This window comes from Myiozetetes cayanensis, unplaced genomic scaffold, assembly GCF_022539395.1.
Source record: "Myiozetetes cayanensis isolate MyiCay16 unplaced genomic scaffold, myiCay2020 scf16, whole genome shotgun sequence".
Lineage (NCBI taxonomy): Eukaryota > Metazoa > Chordata > Aves > Passeriformes > Tyrannidae > Myiozetetes > Myiozetetes cayanensis.
In genome coordinates this window covers 9,738,040-9,750,930 of record NW_026087270.1, presented here as the reverse complement: position 1 = coordinate 9,750,930, position 12,891 = coordinate 9,738,040, and the positions used below count along the sequence as shown (strand labels likewise).

Below are 12,891 nucleotides of genomic sequence, written 5' to 3'. Positions count from 1 at the left end.
TCAGATGTTGCCTTATGATCCCTTTTCCGCTCCTTTTAACACCCAGCAGTTCCCTTTCCAGCACTTCTTACCAAGGGCTGTCTGATTATTCCTCGTGACGGGTGTAAAAATGCCTGGATCCATGGCAGCCCTGCTGCAGCAAACCTCCTGTGAAGAGGGAGCTCTTGTAAATAATGAGCCAGATTTCTGTGGAAACCTGCACTGTTCCAGACCCTGGACAGGCCGCAGATTCAACAGCAGGGCTCTGTTCTCCTGACAGACACCCAAAGGCAGATTTTCTTTTAATTAAATATGAAAATCTATAATGCACTCAGCATGATGCCTCTTGGTATGTTTATTTTTATACCCCATCTATTTGTTTTGTTCTCAACATGTGCTTCTGTTGAGAGGGAAGCTTCCATACTGACCATCTGTATATGAGGAGTGAATTGGACTGAAGGACTGGGAGAGCGGGACAGAGGTCAGTTGTGGTTTTTATTATCTGAGTGGAAATGGACATCATTTACAGTTGTGGAATAAACACAGCAACTGGTCTTTTCCTTAAAATAATATTGAAGTTGCAAAGTTGACATTTTTAAGCTGTTGTCCAGTGAAGTATTTCATCCCTCATACAGTCAACGCTTCACTTTCTCTCTCTACGCTCAGAAAAAAATATTTATTGTTTCAGTAATATTTTGCCAATATTTTCTTATTTTTCTCTGCAGCCAAAGGGCAAAAAGCATTTAATTTCCCCAGCATGAAGATAATGCCATGAGTCCCAGCTCTGTGGAGGGAGCTGCTCAGCCAAACAAAAAGAGGCAGGACTATGCAAGAGCCTCTTCACCAGGCATGGACTCCTTCAGGCTCTTAATTCCTCTGTGTCTCCCAGCTTTAATTCATTCTTCCTCTTTACCTTGTTATTTTTCCTTTTGACCACTTTTCTATGCTCTAAGGTCAAGGGTTTTCCCTATGGAAAGGAATTTAGCCTCTCCTAGCCTTTCTTGTGCCATTTGCCCACCTGGCATCACATGCCCCATACTAAGCCTGGCAGTGCTTGGGCATGCAGGCACTACCAATAGCCAGGCTGTTCTCCCTTGATTCCCACCCAAGAGAAGAGCACATTTCCCACCTCTTCAGGCTCATGCCAGAGTGACACCTGCTCAGACTGGACAACCTTCTCTCCCTTCACATGCTGGCACACAGGGCAAGAGAGGGCTGTGTGCCCCAAGCTCCCACTGCCGTGTTCCCATCGTGGTGCTGCTGTTCCGCAGCTGGAGCCAAGCGTGGCAGAGACAATGTGCTGGAGCATTCTGTCTGAGGGGAGTTCGGGGAGGGGAGAGGGAAAAAGGCCGTTAGATCTATCGCTGGCAATTTAGATTCAGAGACATTTCATCTGCAGTTCCCTCAAGTGTTGAATTGAATAAAACCAGCAGCAGCGGTGGAAAAGGAGGTGGGGGAAGGGCTTCGAGCACTCTCAGCTAAACAAAAAGAGACAGGCAGCTCATAAAAAAGGAATTGCATCCTTGGGCTGAAAATCTGGATTCACAGGGCAGAAGGGGAGGGCGTGTGGCAGAGCCCATCCGTGGCCAGGGGCCAGGCAGTGCTGCCAAGGGCTTCTGGTGCTCCCACAGCAAGAGCAGATCACAGGGCTTACTTCTGGGTTTCCTGATTTTCTGTGGATTTTTGAAGCTCCCGTTGTAGAATCAAGCAGGAAGAACAGAGTCCTGGGCTTTGGCTGCAATCTAAAAAAACCCCCGATACTTCACTTTCCAGTTCTTCAGGAGAAAAGCACAAAAGTGAAACCCTCAAGGGTCAAAAATTCAGAAGAACAAGTAACTTAGCACTTATCATTTTGTAAACACTTGCTGTTGAGGGCCAGACTCATCATTCCCAAATGCGGCTGTGGTATGGCAGAACTGTCTTCACCATTAGATGTTTCTGTTCCTCTGCCTTTGAGGGAATTGTTGCTGATGGCTATTCTGGCTATGCACCACAGCACTGGATTTGTCTGGGTTTGTCCCATTCCCCACGTGTCAGGTGAGGACAACTTTCACAGGAGCACTCAGCCTGGCCAAGGGTGGGAGGAGAGCAGCAGACATTGGAGAGAATTGGTTTATAGCAGAAAATACAGCCTTGGGGTCTCTGCTGCCTTGTGTGAGTGTGATGCCAACACCTCTGTGGTGCTGTAGGGCTGACTGTGGCTGCCCTCAGGTGGGAAGGCAGGCCTTTTGTTTTCCTCCCCTTCCCGTCTTCTTTATTACCCCCTGCTTCCTCGTAACCTTAGTGACAGACCCTTATGCTTTGCTCAGCTGTGCTTCAGACCAGGTACAGGTGTGCATGCAGAGAGCACATGCTCAGCCCTGCTTCAGAACAGATCAGATCCCACAGCACTGAGTGACCCTGTGGTACAGCTGGGCAGCCCAGGCAGGTCTGTGACACGGGGCTGATTGTGACTTGGTTAAGTGCTGTGTTTGTGTTACAGTGTCCCCTGCCTTGAAGTGTCCCCTGCCTTCACAGTGCACCTATGGAATCCCACGTGAAGCACAAAGGTGAGACCAGGGTGAGGAGCTGGGACTCCTCAGGACAGCACCGACATCTTCCCTTCATGTCACTTCAGCTGTAAAAGAGGGGTCATGACTGTGTCACCAGGATTTGGGAATCTGATTAGCTACAGCCTGTAAAAGACTGAAGCAGACTTACTGTGAATCCTGGACCAGAGAGCAGAGAACAGGAGTCTGTCTCACAGGCATCTATTTATGCTGCCCTGGTTTTCTCCCTGTGCTATCGATCCAGCGGCTTGCTAAGATACAGCCCTGCCTGCTGTAGTGGTTTAATTCATTTTTAAGCATCATTATTTTTCATGTTGTGGTCTTCCCCTGCTTGGGGTGCTTCTCACTGCCCATCCCCAAAAATGTCCATTCCTGTCTGTCTCTAGGCGTGCGCTGCTCCCCCATGTGTGTGTGCACACCAGGGAGATGGAGAGGCAGCTTCAGCTACACTAAGCAATTAAACTCCGGTAGCTCAGGGATGAGCAGGAGGCCGTGATTTTCTTTTCCTTCGCAGTAATTGCCTCTGCAATCAGCTTTGATCACCCGAGAGCAGAGGAGATGAGTGCTGCAAGTTGACATCAGTGGTTTTAATATATCCATTTACATATACAGGAGCAGTGCAGCATACAGCTTTCCATAGCGCCTCTGACCTGAAACCATTGCTGCTCCATAGACACCTCATTTAATTTAATACTTCACCGCCACTGCGGAAGCCACAGGATGGGGATGGGAGGGGGGATAATCAAGCCCTCACTCTCTCGCTCTCCATGAATGTCTGTAGAAATGACATGAAAGTAATTGCTTTTGAAAAGCAAAGCAGAAATGGCACAATTGATTCCACTTAAATGAGAGGAGAAGGGGTGGGGGTGGGGAATGCTCACCCTAAACATGCCACCTTCTTTCCTGCTGCAAGCACATCACTGCGTGGGGCTGTGCAGGGACAGAGGAAAGGTGGGCTTGTCTGAATGGTATGTGGGGAAGGAGGGGAACACTGGCAGGCAGTGCTGCTTTGGGTAGGATGCACACCCTGGTGAGCTCGGACACACAGGCAGATGCTGCTCCATGGAGCCTTGTGACATTTCTTGTTGTCACAGCCTCTCCTGGTGCTGGGGAACTGGCAGGGAGCCTCATTGCATTGAAAATTCTAGAATCACTCTGCCTCCCAAACCCACTCACCTGCCTGGCAGCAGCGGGAAGGGTAATGGTGAGGAGACATCAGCTCCTCTCCATCTCTCATCTATCTCTCATTATCCCTGTTGACAAAGCTTTGTGAGCCCATGGCTCTGGAATCTATCCAGGCTGCTGCTGCTGGTGGGTGCCCACCCTTCTGCCCAGGACCTCCCAATGCCTGCTCTGTGAGCTGCCAGACACAACCCTTTGTCCCTCCCATCCGCAGGAGCTGGGACCTGGCTGTGCCAAGGTGTGGCCCTCCCAGTGCCATGCCAGCTCTGCAGGCCACACCCCTGTGTGCTACAATGCATCTTTAATGTAGACATTAACATCGTTTCATGTTAATTACATGCAAATTGATTATTAATGTATTTATTGAATGTTGACAGCTGGGTGACAGTCTTCAGTAAATATGTTTTACTAATCAGTTAACATCTAATTAATATCGAAATCCTCTCTAGGTTTAGCAAGAGTCAGTGAACATTGATGAGGCCTCTCTGTTGCTGCCAGTGTTAGTGGATGCCAGCAGCACTGTGCCCCGCAGCAATGTGGGGCACAGCTGGGCCCAGGGAGACCAGGGACAGTGTCTCTGCTGGCAGGACAGACGGACATGTGCTCCAAGGAAGAAGCCTCTGGGACACGTCACTCTTGGGAGAGCCCCCCTCCATGCAGCATGGCCCTCCCAAGGGGGTTAGCACTGCCAGCAGGAGCTGAGGTGGTGGTGGCAGCCAAGCAAGTGTCCACTGGAAGCTCTGGAGGTCCCTCTCCCCAGGACAGAGTGCTGCTTCCAGGCACACCTGGGCAGCAGAAGTGAGATGCTGTTCGCAGCTGCAGTGACAGTGTCGCTGCACACAGGACCCTTGGTTACGGCAGGGCGTGGCACAGTCCCCAGCCAGCAGTGCAGAGGAGTTCTTGTACTAAATTAAACCACCAAGCAGACCAATTCCTGAGATGCTTGCCCAGCATTTTCTCTTGCCTCTCCATTCTGAGCAGGGCAGGAGCCACGCAGAGCCAGCTGGCTGTGGCTCCTCTCACCCATCTGAAGAAGGCGAGCAAGCATCCCTGAGGGATCCATTCCAAGTCATCGGGGGAGAGTGGCTCCGCCTCAGGACTGTTGCCACACTGGGTCAATATTTGAGTCTTCTTGTGCTGGTGCTCCTTAGCTGACATTCATGATCCTTCCCTGCTCCCACCCTGTGGAAACTCCTTACACCTGGGACACCAAGAAGTGAAAACACTGAGCCCTCAGAGCTGCTCCTGTTCAGGCAGGACAGGAGGGGATGGCCAGGCTGGGGGGTACTCAAGCCCCTTCCCCTCTGCTCCAAAGACAGCACGGGAGAAATGCCTGATGAACTCAACATGTAGCCAGAACAGGAGCTGGGTATTTGGTTACTGGTTAGAATAACTTTCATCTTGCTTAGCTGCTCTTTGCTTCCCTCACCCAGGCAGTCTGACACCCCCTCCATGAGCAGAGGCAGGTGCCCCGCTGCGGTGGAGTCTCTGCCTTCCCTGAGTTGGACATGTCTGGTTGCTGCGGATGAGCATGTCAAATCACACCTACCATATTGGCTTCCTGTCCCCAGAACATCAGATTTTTGCAGCTGATGTGTGTGGGGGGTGTCTATTCCCGCCAATCCCCACCCCCAGCAGCATCAGGCCTGTGCTGTTCAGGGTTTTGTTAAGCCGTTTAGTATTAATTGATTTTTTTTTCCATTTTTTCTTTCTTTCCCTGGGCGGGTCAATAGCTGGATGCTCAAGAGCAGAGGATCTATCAACTGCAGACCAAGCAGAGGGAGAGGCAGGCAGAACTGGAGCAGAAATGCAGCCGGACGAGCAGCTCAGCCAGGACCTGGGGGCCAGCCACCAGCTGCAGGAGGGAGCCTGGAGCAGGTAGGAGAAGATGCCAGTCTGCACTAGCTTGGCAGCCCAGGCTGGGAAGGGAAGTCTCTTTGATGCATTCACAGCAATAGTCATAATCTGCTGCTCTCGTTTACATGGTAGCATAAGGAAGGGCTGAAGATGTGAGAGTAGAGTCTGTCACCTCCCAGGGAGGAGGGGAAGGTTGAGGGCAGCAGGGAGATGGCCACAGCTCTGCTGGCTGTAAATGGGTGCTGGGGTTGCAGTTGGTGTGGGGGTGTGATGGCTGTCACGCACAGATGTCCTGGGTGTTGCTCCTTCTGCTGACCTCGGAGAGATGGGAACAGGGTGGCCACAAAGACACTGCCTCAGGACAGCGCTGTCGTGGCTAGTGGTGACAGTGACGTGCCATGAGCCGGGTGATAAGGCTTGCTCAGACCTGTTCAGCTGTGCTGCTGTGGATGAAACCCTCAGTTTGCTCCTGGACATCAGGGTAGCAGCACCCTAATTTCCTGCTGGAGGCCTGCTGGGCAGCCTGGGCCAGTCTGCTCGGTGCCAAGTCTGTTTGACCCTGTGCCACCACAGCCCCTCTCTCCTACCCCTGTATTTCAGAAGCTGTAGGAGTCAGACCTTTGCTCAGTGTGTTCCTCTGGCGTGTGAGCCTGGCTTGGGAGAGCAGTCGCTCCCGCCTCTGCAGCCATCTGGCTGTCTGCCTGATGTCTGCTTGGGCACCAGCATTCCTCGGCATTCCTCAGTGGATTCTGACCACAAGCTCTTGTTCGGATCCACACAGCAAACGGGGGTGAGGAGAGCTGGTCCCGGAAACCTGGGCAGCTGCTGCCTCACGCTGAAGCATTACTTGCTTAACCTGGTACTCCCCTGTCATCCCCTTCAGCACCCCGTAACATATAAAAAAAAAGTGTCTATTTTAACAACTTGATAGTTAAATATGCTCAGGGTTCTGGTAGAATAAACCAGATACTTTTGACATGGGAGCACCAGCTGGTGCTGGATGGCAGGATGAGCTCAGCACTGCTGGTTTGTCTGAGCAGCAGCTCACTGCACAGCATTTAAAATCAGGAGAGGGGGCCCCCTTTATTAGTCAAAGGGGAAATATGTTGTTTCATTTAATGTGGTGATGATGAATATATTCATATAAATGTGTTCATATATATATAATAATACATATATTGCATCATATATGAACACAATGCACTGATTACATTCATTGCATTTGAAGGAAGGTAACGAGATGTTGTTCCATTAACACCCACATCATTCATTGTTCTGTGTGTGAGGAGCCAGCCCAGCATGTGGGCTGAGCTGTGCACGGTGAGTCCCCGCTCCCACTGCCCACTGCTCACGGTGTGAGTGGATGGATGCATTCTGCATATCCATATGGGTGACCGTGTGCTGATTTGTGCAAGGACAGCATGGGAAGGTGGGAATCACACTCTGTTTCTTCTTATTCCCTTCCCTTTCCATCTCCCAATCCATTGATACCAAATTCAGCTGAGCTTCATTCCTGGTTTCAGTGTGAAAGTGGCAGATAAAACAGCCCAGCTCTTAACTTTCTCTGACAAAACTCACAATTAAAGTACTGAGCATCAAGCCCTGTTGCATAAAAATATAACACTATTCTGTGGCAGAGCAGTGTTCTACCTGGCTCTGTCCCGGCTGCAGCTTATGCCTGGGAAAGAGCTCTTTTCCCCTGGGAAAAGTAGGAGAAACTTGTGATATCACCCCAAGATGCTCACCCACCTTCTGTGGTGGAAGGGCTTCCTGAGCCCAATCAGGAGTCTTTGTGTTTAACAGCCCTTGAGGAATTTTCATCTCTAACTTGTCAAACTAATTTTGTAATTCAGATCTTATCCCAGTTCTGCAATGTCCTGTAGCAGAGAGTTCCCCTGCTTGACCATGCATGGGCTAAGAAGCCAGCTCCTTTAGTTTGTTTTGAATCTGTCCCCTGACAATTTTCGCTGTTTTATTGAAAGAGACCATGAACAGTCATTCCTTAGTCATCTTCCTGTGACACTTCTGATTTTATAGACCTCTGTCATATTTCCTTCTCATCATCCTTCTTCCAGACAGAAGGGTTCCAATATATTTTTCTGAGCCAGCCCCAGTTGCTGATAAATCTCCTGGTGTGGGGGCTCAGGGCTCCCAAGGCTGGTGGTCCTGGGTGCCTGCAGCAGGCAGTACATACCAGGAGTCCTCTGCAAGGAGTGCCAGGTGTAATTTAACACTGGGAGCATGAGTTATGGTCCTGCCCTTTACAGAAAGGCTGGCAGCACAGTCCTGCCTGTCAGCTCAGTCCCCCACCTGATCATGAGCTTTCCTGGTGAATGAATCAGAATTTGGCATATTGTTCTTTAATACAGCCCCCATGCTAATGTCTTTTTGAAATGAAACCGAGAAAGCTGTTAACCTCAGTTAGCCAGCTGTCCTCACCGTGACCTGGATAAATCATCCAAGCAGGAGCACCGAAGAACACTGCTCTGGCTGCTTTGGAAAATGGAGCTGGAAGGCAAGGACTGTGCTTGCAGCTCATGCCAGGAAGACTCCTCTGCACCAGGACTTTGCAGCCAAAGGACCAGTGTGTTCCCACACTAGAGATGGGGCTCCAGGCATCTGAAGGCAGTTGGCTTTGAACTGATGCCTCTGGGATAGGAAGGGAGATGAAGAGGACAGTTTGGTGGCTGCCCCCAGAAGATATGGATCTACAGGAGTAGGGCATTTCTCTCCATGGGCTGTTGTGACTCTGGGAGCTGTTATCTTTATAAAGGCCTTGTTACTTCATCTGCTCTCAGAGGGCACTCATAGATGTTGCTCTGTGTGGTAGGGAGTACCACAAGACAGGGTTTCTTTTGTTATTTATGATATGATACGATATGTTTTGTTGTTTTTGTTCCTTTTTTTTTGTTTTTGCATGACTGAGGAAAATCACAACACCAGCTGTATGTAAGAAACTCCTGGAAGGAAGAACAAAGCCATCTGTTCTCCATGTCCATGAAGGAACACACAGGAACTAATGGCCAGAGCCTGCATCAGAAAAGATCCAGGTTAGGAAAAGCTTTCTAAAGGGGAGGAGAACAGAACAGGAGACAGACTGCCAGGCCCTGAGGATCTTGCATTACAGGAGAGCTTTAAGGACAGATACACAATATGCATGGCACTTGTAGGTTCCCCTGTCTCAGAATTGGAAGATGGACTATCAGCCTCCTGAGGTTCATGCTCATTTCTCAGTCTATCCCTGTTCACACCTTGAAACACAGCTCTGCCTTTGCCAGAGCCCCCCCACATCACCTTTAGTGCTGCCCCTTTTACTGCCGACCTGCCTGGTGCCAGGTTCCCCAGGAGGCAGAACACGTGCTGTAACATGCTGAAAGGAGCAAGCAGAGCCCAGAGGGTGTCAGTGGGTGATGAAGGCTCTGATACCACCATCTGCATCACATGTGCTGCTGTGCCGCAGGCTTTGGCCAGAGCAGTGCAGTCCCACCCGTGGTGGAGAACACAAGAGTGGATGAGGCAGAGATGGGAGGATAGATTTGTTATCAGAACGTTTGGATTCAATTTTCCTTCTCGTCAGAGTAGCTGTGTGCAGTTCCTTACATGTGCTGCTCTGCAAATGAGTTGTGCAGGACATGGCTGCAGTCAGAGACCACCTGGGGAGCATGGTCAGTCTGGGGCTCACAGATTGGCTGTGCAGGGTTTGGCCCAGGCACCACCAGGGCAGGGTCTGGCTGACGTACGGGCTCAGCTCCCTGGAGGCCGAAGGAGTCTGCTGCCCTTGGCCTTGCCCCACTGTGTGAGGGCAGACATGGAGTACCTCAGAGGAGGGTGGAATAGTGGCAGGCACAATACCCTACACCATGTACCCTATACCATGTACCATATACCCTATACCCTATACCCTATACCATGTACCCTATACCATGTACCATATACCCTATACCATGTACCCTATACCATGTACCATATACCCTATATCATGTACCCTGTACCATGTACTCTGTACCATGTACCCTATACCATGTACCATATACCCTATACCATACATGTACCATATACAATGTACCATGTACCATATACCATGTACCATATACCATACACCAGGACGCAGAGCCGCTCACAGACATCTCATCACTGTCAGCAGAGAGATAGGGACTGAAACACACGGCCACGACAGCCAGGGGAACTGCGAGCCGAGGTGAGCCGTGTTATTTGTGTAGACACCAGCAAGGAACCCCACCGGGCACCTGGATCTGAGAGCCAGTTCTACAACACAGGCATTAAAGAGGGAATAAAGAAAATAATAGAGCTTTGACTAAAATGGTCGGCAAGGCAGATTTCTCTCCATGCAGCCTCTGAAGGAGCAGACTTTGGGGCTGGGGAGGAATAGGCAGCCTCCAGGCTGTGAGGCTAATGCAGAACCATGGCTGTTTGTATAGCTGCAGAGCCTTTAAGAGAGACTTGGGAAAACTAGCTTGGATTCCAATGAATATTTACAATTACACTGCTCCAAAGCTGAATCCAATCACAACACTGCAGTGTGCAGGCTTTGTGCATCAAAAGAAAATGAGAGGAAAGCAGGAAAGATGGAGCTGCCTTTGGAGGGACTTATAAACACAGATCTCTCTGCTTGTGGCAGAACTAAAATGCTTTATTTCTGATAGGAGCAATTTGTTCTTCAGGCATTTTGCTTGATATTAGAAAGTGCCTGGCTGGTTTTTGAAGTAAGAGTCTTCAGTAGAAGGTCTTTAATTCAGAATGAAAGAAAGAAACGGGAAGTGTTGTGGTCTGTAATTTTGATATTGTACTAATGAACTCCAGAAATAGGGGAAATAGGGGAGCATTACTGAAATAGAGCAGGGGTCCCTTCCACTCGCTGTGTTCTTGGTCACTGCATAGAACCAGGCTGGGCATTTAAACCATGCTGCTAATATGGAATTTGGCTGGTTACTGTGCTGGTTGAGCACTCACTGCAGCTCAGTATTGGCCTCTTCGTTCTTGTAGTAGAAGGTATGCAAAAATAATGGTGATCAGGAATCACCTTGATAAAAAGATGGAGGATTTGTGATTGCACTGCAGAGAGCAGTGTGCTGCAAAATAGGAAGTATGTGACAAAGCAGAGGCACTGCCTAAAGTGACAACAGGAACAGCATCATGAAACTGATCTGCAGGAGCTGCTCTGGTAGCCTGGCCACATGGCCCATACTGGCCAAACTGTCCATCCTGCCCAGACAACCCATGCAGCTGCCTTGCTGCTCTAACCTACAGGACTGTAAATAATCAGTGGTCTTGGTGTGGTCCCACAGCACAAAAAGACCACTGATCTCAATTAATTTCAAGTATTTAAGGTATAGCATTGTATTCCACCATGCAGACATTCCTTAGCACCATAGCAGCACAACAGCAGGTGCTTTGAGAAAATCAGGTTAGGATTTACACTGCAAGAACATGCAAATTGTTGCCACAGTGTCTGCTTACAAGCACACCTCACCTGGGAAAGCCACATCTGAAGGGCAAGCCCCCTCCTTCCCCACAGCCCAGCAGGCAGCATGTCCCACCCTGGACAGCAGGCGGCAGGGGGCTGCTTCCAGCCTGTGCTAATTCCTCTCCGTGGTTTGAAGAAAATGCTGTCTCCTGGTGCCTGTCACCTCCTGGCTGCACAGATCTCTGCTGCTGGATGGCAATCTGAAAGGATGCTGGTGGGAAATCCCGGGAAGCTGGTTTCTGATCTGAGTCAGTCACACTGCTGGTGCAGGGATGCACTCCATCACATGCAGGCATGGCACGGGGGGTTCCATGCGCCTTGGCACAGGCTGCAGTCGATAGCCCTGAGCAGGAATCTGCAGTCATATTATACTGTCTAAGAAGCTTAAAATCAACTGTGAAGTTTCAGCATAGCTACAAACCCCTGTTTTCTGTTTCTCCACTGGTAGCTTGTTCCAGGAGACAGTGCAATTTGGTGACTGATTCCTGGAGTCTGGCTGGTGCATCTGCACTGGGGTATAGAGGGCACAGACCCTGCCGTGATGCCCAGAACACTCTGCCAGTGCCAGCCACCCACAGCTCCCAGCTCCAGAAACAGAATCAGAGCATTCCGTCAATGTGAGTGGATATTTTTTTCCCATTTAAATGTTTAATTTATTTTTGAATGCACATGAACTTTGAGGGTCCACCATACCCTGTGTGAAGCAGCCTGACACAGCACATGACATTCAAGAAAACCCCTGCTTTTTGTTTTGTGGTTATTACCTGCTAATTTATGGGGTGCTGCTGGTTCTTATATTGAAGGGACAAAGAGGAATCACACTGCAGACAACTTCTATTTGCCAAACTTGATACTATAATCCTCTTCAGTCATTTCTTTTCCAGGCTAAAGAGACTATCCACCTTTTCTTCACATGGAAAATACTCTTTGCATTTGATCATCCTTGTTGCTCTTCTCTGAAACTCTTCCAACTCTTTTTCTTGAGAGAGGCAGACATAGCTGCATATGGAAATCACAGCACGCTTCCACCATGGATCTGTTCAGTGGCAGAACAGTGATCTGCTCTTCATTATTTTGCTGATAATTGTTAACAGCCAGTTTGCCTTTTGGACTGCTCCTGGGCACTAAGTAAACATTTCCACAGCTCCATCTCTCCATCCCCATCTGGTTGTATCTAGCACAGCTCCAGGCCCTCACTCCCGAGGAGGAAGAGCTAGAGCAGCTAGGACTGCAGTGAGATCTTGTGAAAAAGATGGTGCAAATGCCCCAGACCCTCAGCAAGATTAGGCCTACCTGGCTGTGTCATACCTTGGAAACTGGGGACAGCTGCTAAACATTGAAAAAAGAAGAAATAATGTTACAAGGTCAGCCTCACCACACTGCAGACCTGGCCTCTTCCAGGCAGGTCTAGCCTCAAGTGTCTGCCCAGCTGAGGGGCTGAGTAACCCTGTGGGGAGAGCTTGGGAGCCAGCTCTTCACCAGAGCCAGGCAGAACAGCCAGGAAGGGACCACATTTGCCCTGCACTTGGACACGGAGCCTTCTTAGGCAAAATGCCTGCCCCTGTGGAGTCTGGACACCTTTTCCCACTGAGACCCCACCTTCACCATCACATGGAGCACTAAGGTCATTGCGGTACAGGCACAGGAGTGCCGGTGGCCCAGGGACACAGGGACAACCCAGGTGGCCCAGGGACAGGCAGCCCACATGGGGCAGAGCTGAAGAGCAGCCAGCCCCATCACCCAGGAGTTCTGGGACCTCTCACCACCTGTGATGATGAGCATCACAGGCATGGCTCCACAGGGAATGCTGCTGGAGCCAGATGGATCAGCACTGGCGTG

The 12,891-nt window shown here is 49.9% G+C and overlaps 1 protein-coding gene across 1 annotated transcript in view; it reads left to right on the top strand.

The window, feature by feature from the left end:
- LOC126638024 (transcription factor SPT20 homolog) overlaps nt 1-12,891 on the top strand; it is a 36,848-nt gene that overhangs the window by 14,220 nt on the left and 9,737 nt on the right. The window contains exon 2 of the mRNA XM_050311634.1: nt 5,444-5,588. Within this exon, the coding sequence (XP_050167591.1) occupies nt 5,444-5,588 (145 nt within the window). The remainder of the gene's footprint in view (nt 1-5,443; nt 5,589-12,891) is intronic.